This window comes from Leucoraja erinacea, chromosome 3, assembly GCF_028641065.1.
Source record: "Leucoraja erinacea ecotype New England chromosome 3, Leri_hhj_1, whole genome shotgun sequence".
Lineage (NCBI taxonomy): Eukaryota > Metazoa > Chordata > Chondrichthyes > Rajiformes > Rajidae > Leucoraja > Leucoraja erinaceus.
In genome coordinates, this window is record NC_073379.1 from 65,537,538 (window position 1) to 65,552,688 (window position 15,151).

At 44.9% G+C, this 15,151-nt stretch overlaps 1 protein-coding gene across 1 annotated transcript in view; it reads right to left on the minus strand.

Moving 5' to 3' along the window:
• The window catches only part of LOC129695673 (fibrillin-2-like), a 296,346-nt gene extending 281,835 nt beyond the window's left edge, over positions 1-14,511 (minus strand). Inside the window, exons 1-4 of the mRNA XM_055632838.1 lie at positions 13,766-14,511; positions 12,583-12,665; positions 460-558; positions 91-186 (exon numbers count right to left, since the gene is read on the minus strand). Coding sequence (XP_055488813.1) covers positions 91-186; positions 460-558; positions 12,583-12,665; positions 13,766-13,947 — 460 coding nt within the window. The 5' untranslated portion in view covers positions 13,948-14,511. The remainder of the gene's footprint in view (positions 1-90; positions 187-459; positions 559-12,582; positions 12,666-13,765) is intronic.
• Positions 14,512-15,151: the final 640 nt, after the last annotated feature.

Genomic DNA, 15,151 nt, shown 5'->3' on the forward strand with positions numbered 1-15,151 from the left:
AGGCTTTTCTAGCACTAGGCCAGTGATGCATTCTAATATTACAGTTAAACTATCACTTCTATCACATATCCATCAGTAACATCTACTTACGCTGTCCACAGTGGGTTCCTGTGTATCCTTTCTGGCACTGGCAATGGTTTTCTGCACAATTCCCTCCATTCATGCATCTGATGTTGCATTGTTGAACTACAAAAAAGGTATTAATTTACCATTAATCTTCCACTCGTACCGAAGTAGAAATGGTTATAATCATAGAACGGAATTAGAAAATATCATGCATTCCTTTATCGTGAAGTTTTATGCAATATCAGATTAAAAATCTCTAACAATATAGATCAAGCCACGATGGATTCATACTCAATTAAGTGAATCACAAAAACACTTATTTAGTATTACACAATCTAATGTTTTAACCAACTAGCACAGCATTGGAAAGTAAAATAATGTTTGGAAACCTACGTGATTTAGTCCCACAGTTCGGAGAGATCTGTCCGTTGGAGCAGGTGCACATATTGGGGCGCGAGCAGAATCCATCACCACAGGTGTTTCGACAAATAGCTGCAGGTCAGAAGCAATGGATACGCATGAAGAACATTTCAAATTTGATGTTTTTACATAAATGAAAGAATGTTTCTTGAATTTGATTATATATTGGTTCAGATTTGATGGTAAAGTAACTGGCAGGGAGGGTATTGTTGCTCACCATTATTAAGAAGCAATTTATACAGCAATATATAGCTTCTGTTTAATAGCAGTCTCATACATAAGCTGTTATCTTACTGCTCCAGACGGTGTGCTGCACTAGACCTTTCCACGGAAATTCCACATTAAAAGGTTATGACACTGTGGCATTTCACCACTAAATGGCTTTAGACATGCAAGAAAATTAAAGACTTAAGGGCCTGTCCCACTTGAGCATCATTTGTGCGTCACGCAGATGGCACGCAAAGATTTTGTACATCCCAAAATCCTGGGGCGCCATGCGCGACACTGCCTACGTCACCACGCACCATGCGCGCCATATGCGCACCATACGCAGCACATGATGCAAGCGTCGTGACACGTAAATGATGCCGCGTAAATGACACCTAAGTGGAACAGGCCCTTTAGGCATTACAATATAAATGAAAATTTAAGGAAAGCAATCTTGATTACTGCAAACCAATCTCTGGCATTAAAAATAAATCAATTTTAATTATGATGAGGTAGTAAAACAAACAAGCTTTGTTCTAACCTTTACACCCAAGACATTCTCACTTTCCCCCAAATCTCTTTCTTTTACTTGATATACATAATTTGCATTGTATTGCACCAGACAATTCATGTTTTGAAATAAGTTATTCTCTTGTTGAGTAGCAATAAATGTGCTACTCAATATCAGTAATATAGCTGTAATTAGAATGTTGGACAAGTAATAGTAGTAATATCAGCAATACTGCAATCTGGTTTAAAAATTCAGCTCCAAAGCAGTCAACATCTCTCTCATCTATCAATACCAAGCAGACAATAAATCTCTCCCCCAGACATATCTCAGCATGGATAAGGGACACCCCATTATTTGTTCTGTTCACACTAGCGACAGTGGCACAGCTGATAGAGCTGCTGTCGCACAGCACTAGAGACCCAGGTTTGATCCTGACCTTGGATGCTGTATGTGGAGTTTGCACATTTTCCCTGTGACCACATGGGTTTCCTCCTGGTGCTGCATAAAATATTGAAATTGCAGTACCTTAAATATTTTCTAAATATCTGTGGAAAGACTGTTCATAACATTCCATGACACCTCTTTGTACGAGCCTAAGAGATTCAACTATTTTCATGTTCTCCCTCTCCATTGCCTGGGGCTCGCATATTCTCCATCTGAGAGTAATAAATTGTGATACTTTTATGTAGTATACTATGTATTGAGTATTACTTCTACATTCTATTACTTTTGCCTTAAGGAATCCAAATGCAGATTAGGTGAGCATTTCGCTGAATATCACAACTGTTCACTAATTATGTTAATCCTTTGCCTCATTTTCACCTTAATCTCTCTGCTTTTAGTTCATAATTTAAATTTGACATATTCAACCTTTGAAAAGCCAACAAAAATTGACACAAATATGCCCAATAACCTATTCAGTAAAAACTATGCTTAAAAAATTATGCAAGGAAAGAGAAAAAAAAGTTAATTCACACCTGAGCAAACATCACATTCAGGTCCTATAAAACTGCACAGGTAACTTATGCCAGCCCTGAACTCCATCCACTATATCAGCCAGGTATAAAAACATTTTTTTTTTTTAAAACCCTTCTCATCATGTTCACTGACTCTAACAAATGAGCACCAAGGCAATAGATTGTTTTGTGGCCTTGAGCCACTTGGAACTGGCATGAGACTTTCCAAAATACTTGAGAGCCTCTACAGAAAACAAACATTTTCATTCAATGTGTTGAACTACATTGAAAGTCTAAAGCCAAATTGAAATACATGTGGTCGTGCTTGACAGGCCCTTTATTCCACAGCCCACACGAGAAATTGATATTAATGTTAGTATGTTGACATTTTACTTGAAGTAAGGAGTATATGTTTACAAATGTAAATTTCTGATAATTTGTTGGCCACATAATATGTGGATCATGGCATCATGCCCCTTTGACCCTGTTAATCTTTTTGTCCATCCCTTCCAGATCTCCCACTGGACTCATATTTTCAAAGATCTAGCACTCTGCAGCACTCCTTTAAATCTATCTTCATTAACAGTCTACAAGGATCATGTGTCATCACAAACTAGAATCTTATCTCCAGATACCCAAAGTCCTTGAATGTTTTTTTCCTTCCAAACCCATGCCCAAACATTATTAGAATATAAACATAGAACTAGGTTTCTGCCCACATCCCATCTCTTATCATAGTCATTAAATACACAGTCTGTGATTATGAAAACAAAGAATCCCTCCCTTCTTGACTTGTGCTTGGCTTTTGACATGATTGACAAAGCTCCTCTGTCAACCAGCTATGCAAGACTTTATCACCCGGTTCCAATTTTATTTACAAATAATCATCTCTACTCACTTTCAGTCACACACCAACACCACTACATCTGCTGTCACAGCAATCTATTTTTGCACCCGATGACCCCAAACACCATACCAATGCAACATTCCTCTGCCATCCCTCACCAGTTCCCTCTTCCTGCTCCTCGGAAACATCTAAAAACATCTTCATTTTGTACATCCACGATTATGACACTTGACTACATTTCAACAGCACCTATATTGACACCCCAAAGTTTCTATTTAATCAGACTGCTTGTCCAACATTCTAATTCCTGTATATTCCAACTATGAAAACAAGACTTCTCCTACACTTCTCATTTAAACATTTCCCCTCTCAACTTGTTATCCTGCTATAAACTCCATTAGTCTATTGATTTATTATCAACTACCTGAAACAGAACCAAATTGCCACAAACTTGATGTCATGTCTGACTGCAAGATAACCTTCACAACAGATATTTGCATCAACCACTTATTTCTGCTTCCCTGTGGTATCTCCACCCACTTTTATCACTCTTTCACTTTTTAAAATAAAGCTTATCTAACATTAATAGAAATAAACTGACTGAGAAGTTTGTGTTCCCCAGTATAGCCCAAGTTGTTAAACTAGTGGCAACATCATAAGCTTAAGTTCAAATCTGCACAGAATAGCAGGACTTCCATGGGGACAATGCAGGATGTCAGGGCATTAGTACTTATGTTGGATCAGAAGATTTCCCATATTGTATCAGTGACATACATTCAAAAATCTGCGACATGAGATAGGCAGTTTTCAAGTCCCAGGGATCTGATGCAAGAAATTCAATTACCTCACATCCCTGGTCAACATCAGTGAATGAATCTTCAAATGTCACATCCCAGCAAGTACACCAGTAACCCAATCGCCAAGGCCATCTGCAATTGCTTGCACTGAAAGTCAGCAGCTTTCTACCACCCATGTCAAGACCACTGGGATAACTGTGTAGGAACACCCGGTTCAACAAAACCACAGTCATACATTGTAAGATTATAAATTTGATTTGCTTTGTTAATTTTGTGCTGTCCTTTACTTTGACATTATGGCCAACCAGAAAGTACAAGGACAATTGATAAAGAATGAATTGGAGTTGTAATTATTATAATTGCAGTCAAACACAAGATAACTAGAATAGAAAGGAAATATTTAGGAACCTCCTTTTCCACCTCTTCTTTCCCAGCAGCTGATTGGAATATAATTGATGGTAAAGAGTAAACCCTCAAGATGACAAGGTTGTACAGTGTACAAGAGGCCATTACAAATCTTGAGATGCTCATCCAGGCTACTCTAGAATCGGCCAGACAGAAAAAAACCCATAGAAATATAGAATGGTACAGCATAAAAACAGGACCTTTTGGCCCACCGTGTGACTATAATGTCTATCTAGACTAATCCTATTTGCCTATATTAGGTCTGCATCCCTCTATGCTCCTCTAAATAACTCATCTTTCACCCTAAGGTTGTGCCCTCCAGTTCTAGACTTGAATGCCCTGAGAAAACAACCTCATTTATTGCCCCTCATAATATTATAAACCTTTACAAACCGATGATCTCTTCTGCCTACACATCATTTCTGTTGTGTGCACAATACTCCAAGAGTGATTCATCCAATGTTTTTTTTTTCCACAGATGCAATACGAGATCCCAACTCTTATACTCAATGCCTTGGCCCATGTAAGCAGACATAAGAAATGCCACCTTACCTCCCTATTTACCACTTTGCCATTTTCAACCACAAGATGCCTCAGCACTCCAAAGGTTACTGATATTTACTCTGCATCTTGCCAGAGCAGACCATTTATCTGCCCAATCACACTATCTGGTAACACAACATTCGTTCTATCCACGTGTTAGTGATGCACCAGACTAAAGAACCATACCACATGCAAAATGTCCTTCTTTCTCAGCAGCCACACTTTTGCTTGTCATGGTAGCTCCAATGCAAATCACACTAGAGTTGTCAAATAATGAAGGCATAATGACTACTCCCAGAATACTAAGATGGAAATGTCCAACACTAGAAGGCATAGGTATAAGGTGAGAGGAAGAAAGTTTAGCGGAGATTAGCAGGGCAAGTTTTTTTTTCCCCCTCATAGAGAATAATGAGGGGCCTGGAATGCTTTGCCAGTTGGTTGTGGAGGCTTTTAGATAGGCATGTGCGGGGAATAGAGGGATATGGATCATGTACAGGGAGATGAGATCAGTTCATTTTGGCATCATGTTTAGCATCAAGGGCCCATTCCAATGCTGTACAATTCTATGTTCTAATGCTAGGTATGGGTATGCATGAAGCACTGTACATCGCCACAACAGCGGACAATAAGTGACCATAATTATCTCAGTCCAACACTTACAATTTTACAGATGGTAACCACACAGAGACAGGTGTGGCAAAATGCCATCCAAAAACCATGGGGTAAATTGCAATCTTCAAGAAACCGTGTGTACGCTCCACATATTACTTTCCAACAAGACATAAGAAATGCATAAACTTTATAAATGGAAATCACCAGACACTTCCTTATGATATAGAGAACGGCAAACTATGTTATGATATAGAGGGGGAGGAGGAGGGGGGTGGGGGGGGGGGGGGGGGGGGGGGGGGGGGGGGGAGGCTGGGCCAAACCAGACCATGATGGAGAAGGTGAGGACAGACTCTATGATGGCAGTATAGAATTGGACCATCATTTCCTCAGCAGCCGCAGGAAGTACATCCTCTTTGACTGTGGAGTCGATGGTGGCCCCCCATTTCAGGTCCTTGGAGATGATGGTTCCAAGGAACTTAAAAGACTCCACAGATGTGACTGTGGTGTTGTTGATGGTGAGTGGGGGGAGGGGAGGGGGAGCTCTCCTAAAGTCTACTATCAATTCCACTGTCTTAAGAGTATTGAGCTCCAGGTTGTTACAAAGGCACTAAGACGCCAGCTGTGTCACTTCCTGTCTATAGGCAGATTCCTCCCCATCCTGGATCAGTCCAATCAGGGTTGTGTCATCCGCAACCTTGAGAAGCTTGTCAGAGGAGTCAGTGGAGGTCAGTCATTGGTGTAGAAAGAGTAGAGGGGAGAGAGTACGCAGCCTTGCAGTGCTCCTATACTGAGGGTCTGCGGGTCCAAGATGTGCTTTCCCAGACTCACATGCTGCTTCCTGTCTGTCAGGAAGTTGGTAATCCACTGACAGAGGGGTTCAGGCACAGTTAACTTGGAGAGTTTGAAGTGTAGTAGCTCTGGCACAATGGTGTTGAATGCACAGCAAAAATCAACAAACAAAATGCTTGCATAGGTCCCCTAGCAGTCTATGTGCTGGAGGATGAAGTGCAGGCCTAGGTTGACTGCATCATCCACTGATCAATTGGCCCGGTATGCAAACTGCAATATTGTTTTATTGTTTCTAGAGTATGGTGTCAGATTTTGAATTTGACCCGTTTTCTACATTAACCAATAACTTCTAAATAATGTAAATTCTATTTGAAAGGCAAAATTATTGGGAGAATAAGTAGAAGACGCACGAAGCAGTATAAGTTTATAGAAGCCGGTGGATCAAAAGGGGGTAAAGAACATTTTCTCCTGATGGGAGAAGAGGGAGTGACCGGGGTCAAAGACAGCCTGAAGTGTTGATGGAGGGAGGTTGGTTTTTGTGATGGTCTGGGCTGCATCCACAATTCTCTGCCTAAACCATGCTGTGATGCATCTCAATAAAATGCTTTTGATGGTGCATCTGAGGTTTACATACTGTTCTGCACTGTTTCTCAGATACAGAATTATACCTTTCACTCCCCAGGTGGAAACGTTTTTCTATTTGCGTAAAAACGGTACACGATAGCACTATGATTTTTCGCCAGCTCACTCCCCGTTCTGCAGTGCTGCAAGTGCAACAAGTTTCGTTCCGATTGATGGCGTATTGTAAACGTTAGCGAGGTTTAAAAATCCGAAAAACCACACATGCACAGATCGATCTCCTTTCCTGCCAGTCAGCGCCGCACGGATTGGTCTCTTATCCTATCACTCCCCAGGATGGTCCGCCCCTCCTGCGCCATCGAACCTTTATTGGAGCCGAGGGGCACTGTAGGTGGCCAGCAGAGGTCTCTAACTGGACACAATTTTTGGAGGGACTGGAAGCAGCCCAGCCCGGTGTGGAGTCGGAGATGTCGCCAAACGGAAAGCGGAGGCTCTGATTTCAGTGGAGGAGAACGACCAGCGATCAGCGCCCGCTGTGAGTCCCCATTACACCACCAGCACCAGCCCCTTCCCCTCTACCCCCACCCACACGCCCCTCTCCCCCACAACCCCCTGCTGCCACACCACTCACCCCCCCACCTGCCACAACACTCCCCCCTCACAACTGCCCCCGCCCCAACCACCGCCCCCCGCCCCCGAAACCCCCCTTCCCCCACACCCCCCCTCCCCACCCTCACACCCCTCCCCCCAACAACCCCCCTGCCCCCACCCTCCGACTCCACAATGCTCGCTGCTCCCCCCCTCCCTCCCCCCACCACATACACCCCACCCACACACCCCTCTCACATAACACACCCCCCCCCCCCCACACACACACAAACCACCCGCCACACACGCCCCCCGCCACACACGCCACCCTCTCCCACCTCCTACACTCGCCCACCCAGACACGCACACCCCACTTCCCTCCCCTCCTCCCACACATGAAGAGGAGAGGGAGGGAGTGCTGAGAGATGAGGGGAAATGAGCCGTGCCTGCGCAGTTAGGGGTTATGGGTGAGTGGTGGAATATTGCATTGGGGGAACCGGTGAGTGGTGGAATATTGCTTAGGGGAATGGGTTGCGTTGGGGGACCAGCCCCCCCCCTGTAACTGGGACCCGACGGGTCCCACTTCGTCTAGTAAACATATACTGTTGTGTGTCTTCTACTTATTCTCCCAATAATTTTGCCTTTCAAATGGAATTTCCACGAATACTTGCTTGTTTAGAAGTTATTGGTTAATGTAGAAAACTGGTCAAATTCAAAATCTGACATACCATACTCTAGACACAATAAAAGAACCATAGAGAGTACCAACTCATAAGCTAGTCAATATCAATCATAAACTAATTTATAAGTAGGTGATAATCCTTTTTTAAACTAGAGTTGGCAGGTGTTCTATCGCTGAATGCATGTACAGCTGTGCAAGATTAATAAATGGCACTGGCTTGTTTACTGCGTATTGTTGGTTGAAATCACAATCTATCAACTTCATGTACTTTATCGATAAGGTGAATTGCACAACTTGGGCAGCAAATGCGAATGCATTTTAGAACCAATTTAGCTCTTCCAATACCCAAACTCCGCAAAGGGAATTTTATCATATCTATTTATCTATCTATATTTAAAACTGTGTGTGTGTCTGGCTGTGTGTGTTTCTGACTTGTGGCTGACAGCCTTTGATTTGTTGCTACGTCAACACCCGACCCACAAACGCCCTGATTTTTTCCATTTCGGTAGAGATTTCACTTTTCATTCCAAATGCGTCTTTATGTACACATTTTTAATCAAATCCTTCTCCCCCCCCCCCCCCCCCCCCCCCCATGCACTCATTTTGTCGCCTCCTGCTGGCCAGCGACCATAACGGCTGCTGGCGCCCGCATCTTGCCTCAAAGACGGCATTTAAAAACAGCCGCACTGCCGATTCCTGAGCCGCTTGAGTTTGAGGACCACGTCTCCCATGGGGGCTACGGGTAGGGAACGGCTGCGTTGGGGGAGCAGACCCAACTGGTCTGCACTTGGTCTAGTTATATATTAAAAGTGTGTGTGTGTGGGTGTGGGCGTGTGTGTGGGCTTGTGTGGGCGCCAGATTCGGCCTTTGATTCCATGCTACACCAGCACATCATTTTTTCCATGTCGCTAGCTCATTCACTTTTACATCCAATTTTGTACTCCTCAAAACATTTGTTCTTTTTATGTACCCATTTTTTAATAAAATCCTCCACCCCCCCCACTCACTCATTTTGTCGCCTCCTGCTGGCCAGCGACCATAACGGCTGCTGACGCCCACCTCTGCCTCAAGGACGCTGCCATTTTTCATGGGGTTTTGGATGGGGCCTTGACCGGGTCCAAAAAGAAGCCGCCCCACGCCCGCCAGCAGTCTCTCTGTCTCTCCCCTCTCTGTCTCTCCCTCTCTCTGTCTCTCTCTCTCTCTGTCTCTCTCCCTCTCTCTCTCTCTGCCCTCACACTCCCCCCTGCTCCAACCCTCCCCGTTGTTCAAATTGCGCAGAAATAACTGTAAAATGACTGTCGGTGGGGACACTACAATTATACTGGAGACAATGGGGAGTGGTTAGTAATACGGGAGGTCACTATGGTTAAAGGAACATGCACTGATCTACAATAACCAAAGATCCCATAGCGGCTAAAGGTTCTTTTGAGAGAACGAGCGTTCACAGCCCGCTGCTCGACTCATGCACACCCGCTCCAACCCCCCCCCTTCACCTCTCTCCCCCACTCCGCCCCCGCTCCAACCCTCCCCATACTCGGCGTCTGAAGTGCAGAGTTCTCCCCCCCCTTCTTCTCTCCATCGGCTGCCCTGTCCTCGCTCTCCCTTTCTCTCTCCCAGGCACAGTGAGCAGATTATTGCGTTCGATAACCAGCCCTCACCTCTGACGATGCGCACCCCCCTCTCAAATTCTCCTCACTCCCTCTTCCCATCTGCTCCCTCTCCGCCCCTCACGCTTCCTCTCTCCCCCTCACCCCCCCCCTCCCCCCCCCTCCCTTCCTCTCCCCCCCTCCTCTCCCCCCCTTTCTCTCCACCCACCCCCCCCCCATCCGCTCCCTCCCCACTCTTCGTCCTACCCCTCTCCACCTCCCTCCCCATTCTTCCCCCTTCTCCCCTCTCCCATCCCTTCCCCGTCTCTCTCCACCCACTCCCCCTCTTCACCTCTCTCCCCCTACCCCTCTCCCCTCCTTCCCCACTCTTCCCCCTCTTCCCCCCACCCCTCTTCCCATTCTTCCCCCTCTCTCCCCCCTCCCCATTCTTCCCCCCCTCCTCTCCCATCCCTTCCCCCCCTCTCTCTCCCAACACTACCCCTCTGTACCTCTATCCCCCTACCCCTCCTACCTCCCTCCCCTACCACTATCCCCCTCCCTCCACTCTTCCCCCTCTCTCCCCTTCCCCTCCCTCCTCTCCCCTCCCTCCTCACCCCCCCCCCCTACCCCATCTCCCCCCCCCGCCCCCCTTCTCCTCTCTTGCACCACTCCCCGCTACCCCTCTCTCCTCTTCCCCTCCCTTTCCCCCCCCCCCTCTCCTCCCCCCCATCCCCCTCTCTATCCACCTCTGTCTCGCCCCTCTAATCCCCTCCCCCCCCCCTACCCTTCCTCTCTCCCCCCCTTCCTGCCCTCCCCCCTCCCCTCCCCCCCCCCCCCCCCCCCTTAACTATCTCCCCCCCCCACTACCCCCCCCTACCTCTATCCCCCCGCCCCCCCCCCCCCCCCCCCCCCCCCCCATCCCCTGGAAACAGACCCAACTGGTCTGCACTTGGTCTAGTATACTTTTAAGTGTGTGTGTGTGTGTGTGTGTGTGTGCCGCAGTTCACCCCCTCCCCCCCGCGTTGTGGAAACAGACCCAACTGGTCTGCACTTGGTCTAGTATACTTTTAAGAGTGTGTGCGTGTGCGTGTGCGTGTGCGTGTGTTTTTGCCTTTGAAACGTATTTCCTCGAAAACCAGGCGCCAAAACCCAGAGATTTTTACATATTTCTGTAGGGATTTAACTTATGATTTCAGAAATCCACTCCTCTCTAGATTTGGTGAATTATTTCCCCATATTTTGAATTAAATTGTTCACAAAACATTAAAAAAAATTAAAATGAAACCTGTACGAGTCACAGTGCCACCTCACAGATGTTCAATCACAATGGATCTCATTTACATATATGACATCACAATGGGACAGGGGTGGGGGATTGGAACATTCACGTGATCCCACTAAAATCAAACTGCTGCATGAGTCACAGTGCCATCTCACGCCATCGCTGCCCAGCTGCTGACGTTACAATAACAGTTAAATTATTACATCTTCTGATAGAAAATTTCCTTATGATTTCAAAAATCCAACCCTCTAGACATTTGGTCAATTATCTCCCAAGATATTTTCTAAAATTTATAAACAAACTGACTTTTTTTTTTTAAATATGAAGGTTGCCCAGCTGCTGACCTCACAATGCCTTTGCATCTGGCCCAACTGCCTCCTGCCCCCCCCCCCCCCAGGTTCTTGATTCCATTGTTCCATAACCCTCTCCCCCCCCCTCCCTCCCCTAAACTCCCTCCCCCCCTCCCCCCTTCCCCCTCCCCTCCCCCCCCCCTCTCCTAGGCGCCCTCTCACCCCTCCTCCCCCACCATCCCTCTCCTCCCACCCACCTCTTGCCCTTCTGTCTCTGCCCCTTTCTCTCTGTCTCTCCCCATTCTCTCTTTACCCCCCTCCCTTTCTTGATGCGCCTGCGAGTTGGGGGCTAGGCGTCAGTGGATATGGTGGTTATGGGGCGAAAGGAGCAAATTAATAATATTAATATAATATCAAGGGAGGTAGTTTGCATGTGTGCGGGGGGGTAGTTAGTATGTGTGACACCACATGCCGCCCCCCCCCCCCCCCCCCCCCCCCCCCAACCCACACGTTGGGAGAACAGACCCAATGGTTCTGCACTTGGTCTAGTGACCTATAAAAATGAACCTGAATTTTTATTTATGTAGTTGCTTCTGACGTTTAATTTTGAACATCACCAAGTTTCTGGGACTACCTGAATTTATTCCCTTCCTCAATTGCCTCCTGAATCAGCATGCCTTTTCGGGCAATTAATGGTGAATTTTGATTTAAATATAGGCCAGATTAGAAAGGAATGGTAGACTTCCTCCCTGGAAGGACATCAATGAATAGTCAGTTTTTAGAACAATGTATCTTTGTGGTCATAATTACCAATGACCAGATTGTTTAAAAAAAAAAAAAAAATTGTCGTAGTGGGATCTGAACTCTGTTCTTCAATTATTTATCAGGGTCTGTGGTTTACTTGTCCAATAATTTAACTGTTGCAACGCCATATAGATGACAAAAGTGCAGTTCCACCCAACTACAGTATTTGGTTATCCTGATTGATACACATTTCTGGCTGTCTGCATTCCAAACACAAGCACAGTCTGGCTAATGCAATTCCCAAAACTGATGTCTCAACATCCAGGTGCTCAAATTTTAGTTTGGGTTCCTTGTCTTCCTTTGATTCTATTTGACATTGGAGAACGTTTGCTGTGGCTGTTCAACTACAAATTATAATTTCCCATCTGCACCGAAAACTTAACCCAAGCTCTATGGTGAAAATAATGGCTTACGAGAAATTAAAAGCCTTATGATAACAAAGATAATACATGAACAGATCATCATGACTTTTGCACGTTTGTGTTCAGATGTTTTATACAAGCTGCATATATTTTACTTAAACATTTCCATATGTTCAAACTATTGCATTGCACCATATATCACATCCCAGTTTATAATGAAAAAACGTGTCACGTGATTAGGTACAACTGCACTTACGGACAATGCACTGATTTCCGCCAGGTAACGTTTTCCACCCCGGGCAGCAGTAGGAGTGAAATCGAGATCCACAGACATTTGGCCTATGATGCACATATGGAAAATCAAAACCATTCAAAAAAAGTTACACTTTAAACAAACCACTTTCAACAGCACAGCATACCAACTTCACGGTCAACACAGCATGCCGAACTCTAATTTAATTACAGCCAACAGAGAAACAAAGAATAAATTCATACACAATTTTACTCATAAAAATAAACTGATTTTCCTAAATAAAACTCTCTATCACGCACGTAGTAGGTGGAAGAATGGAAACTTGGCAAATTAAACAAGTTCCACTTTTTGAAGACAAAAAACAATATTGTTTTCTGGTTTCTGCTATCCTATTATATAAATCTGGCAATTCCGAGTACAAAACGTTAATCAATTACTTGAATTATTAAACTTGTTCTACAGAGTTTTCATCTTAAGGAATCGTTCTTCGTTGAGAAACATTTTTTAAGTTTAAACGAATCCCAACTTTCTTCCATGATTGTAAACTTCCACATCTGTATAAACCTTGGAAATCAATCTGCTCTGATCAACTCCTCAGAGATAACCCACAGTTGAGGATCGTATTTCTTGAATCTATAAAGTATATTCTGTGAATTAAATAATCATACTCCAATTGCAAAAAAAAGTATCATTCATTTCAGAATTTTGACGACAGTAACAGTTAAAACCCGACTTGGCCCATGAACTTGTAATTGATTTATAATGTAGTTGAAAGTCTAGTATCATGATGAAAATGATCCTCACTTGCGAAAGTTGAGCACCAAAAACATAAAACCTGAACACTCGCCAACTAATCTATAGCTTTTCTATATTTCCCTTCATCTTTACTTCTGCTAAATACTGATTCTACACGCATCTGATCATTGTTACATATAAACATATCCCGAGGGGAATTTCTGCATAGAAATCCAGGAAACCCAAGAACTGACCCAATGCTCAAATACTGTAAAATCCAGGTTGGTGACAGTACAGGCGAAAGCCTGGCTTTACATTAAAATGCAATAGTATTAAAATACAATATTTACAATGATTTATCTTAATATTCCACCCCACATTAGCTTGAATTAAAACATATTCAAATCTATGCATTTTAATATTAAAAACAAACAAAAAATCAGGTGTATACCCTCTGAGCATATCATGCTGGCCTCTCCGCCTCATTCTGTTGGTTGCTTCCCTCATTTCAGTTGGATTGAATCTTTGTGCTTCAAATCCTCTTGGATATTGTTGGGCCGTCACTTTTTCCAGCGCGATGCCTGTTATTACTATACATCCCAGCAGAAATTTCCAACAGCATCGTATCCCCATCACGAGAACACACTCGCTCCTTGGCTTTTTGAAGGAACTTCCAGATCAATTTTTTTTAAAGAACAAGTTCAGAAGTCTGTTGATCAAATTAGCAGTCACGTTATGGCTCGAGCTCCTCTTAACTGTTGCAAAACTCTGGTGAACGGTATGATTGTTATGTGGAGGAGTGGAGGAAAATGCAGAGGGGGGTAGTGGGAGGGAAACACTTTGCCTTAGCAGCTGAAAGGACAATGTAGAGTAATACTAGGACCCCCCAATCCAACGTTTGGGAAGAGGGGGAACGCAAGGATATAAAGCCGGAGAAGGGGGAACGTGTCCAGTTGCAGGGATGCAAAACGTGCCTAAGAACTTCACAAAAAAACCGCCAAGCCAGGCGAGCTGAGACTGAAAGACTGCGCAGCGACCAGAGGCTTTTCACTGGCTCCTGTCAATGAGGAGCGGGTGTAAGCACGTGGGTTGAGGGGAGGACTCAGCGACAGAGGCGAGTAACTCGTTCTCGCATCAGCTCCACTGGGTGGTGCAAACGAAATGAGGGAGAGAGCAAATTCCTTTCTCCCGCTGTCCCAGATTAATTTTTGTGTTGCAATCAGTGCAAGTTACCGTAAATGATCTGAAAAATAAAGCCAATGGTACATCTCAACTTTCTTTACCCCCTCCCAATCTCCCTTTGAATTGGCAATTTTCCGCTTGTAAAAAGGAGGCGATGCCACTTGGCGGCCGCGGATTCCGCCAGCCCCGGGAATGCGGCGGCGGCGGCGGCGGCGACGCTGCTGAATCACCGGCTGCAGGTTATTCACGGGCAGGTTAATCACGGGCTGCTCCCACACCTGGGTTTGTGATCCCGGGCAAGGGTCGCCCTTTGGCTCGGCTGCTAGCGTCAGATCCCAGAGACCAGTGTGGACTCCGCGCCTCTCTGCAAGTCTTAACAGTTCCCAGGGTCATTGTGAAAAAAAACCCTTCTAATTTAAATCGGCGACCCCTTCACTTTCTTTTGAATTTTATCATGTGAACTTGTACTGCATCCTTCCAAGAGGGGAACCGCTCACACACGAAAAAAAAAACACATTTACAAGCGAAATGCGAAAGTTTGCAAAAACATTAGGGAACTTAACGCCGCAACTCGCATCTTTCTTACATTATGTGTAGGAGGGAACTGCAGATCTTCGATTTGCATTAATAATTTTCGCGTTTGATTTCCAGTTTA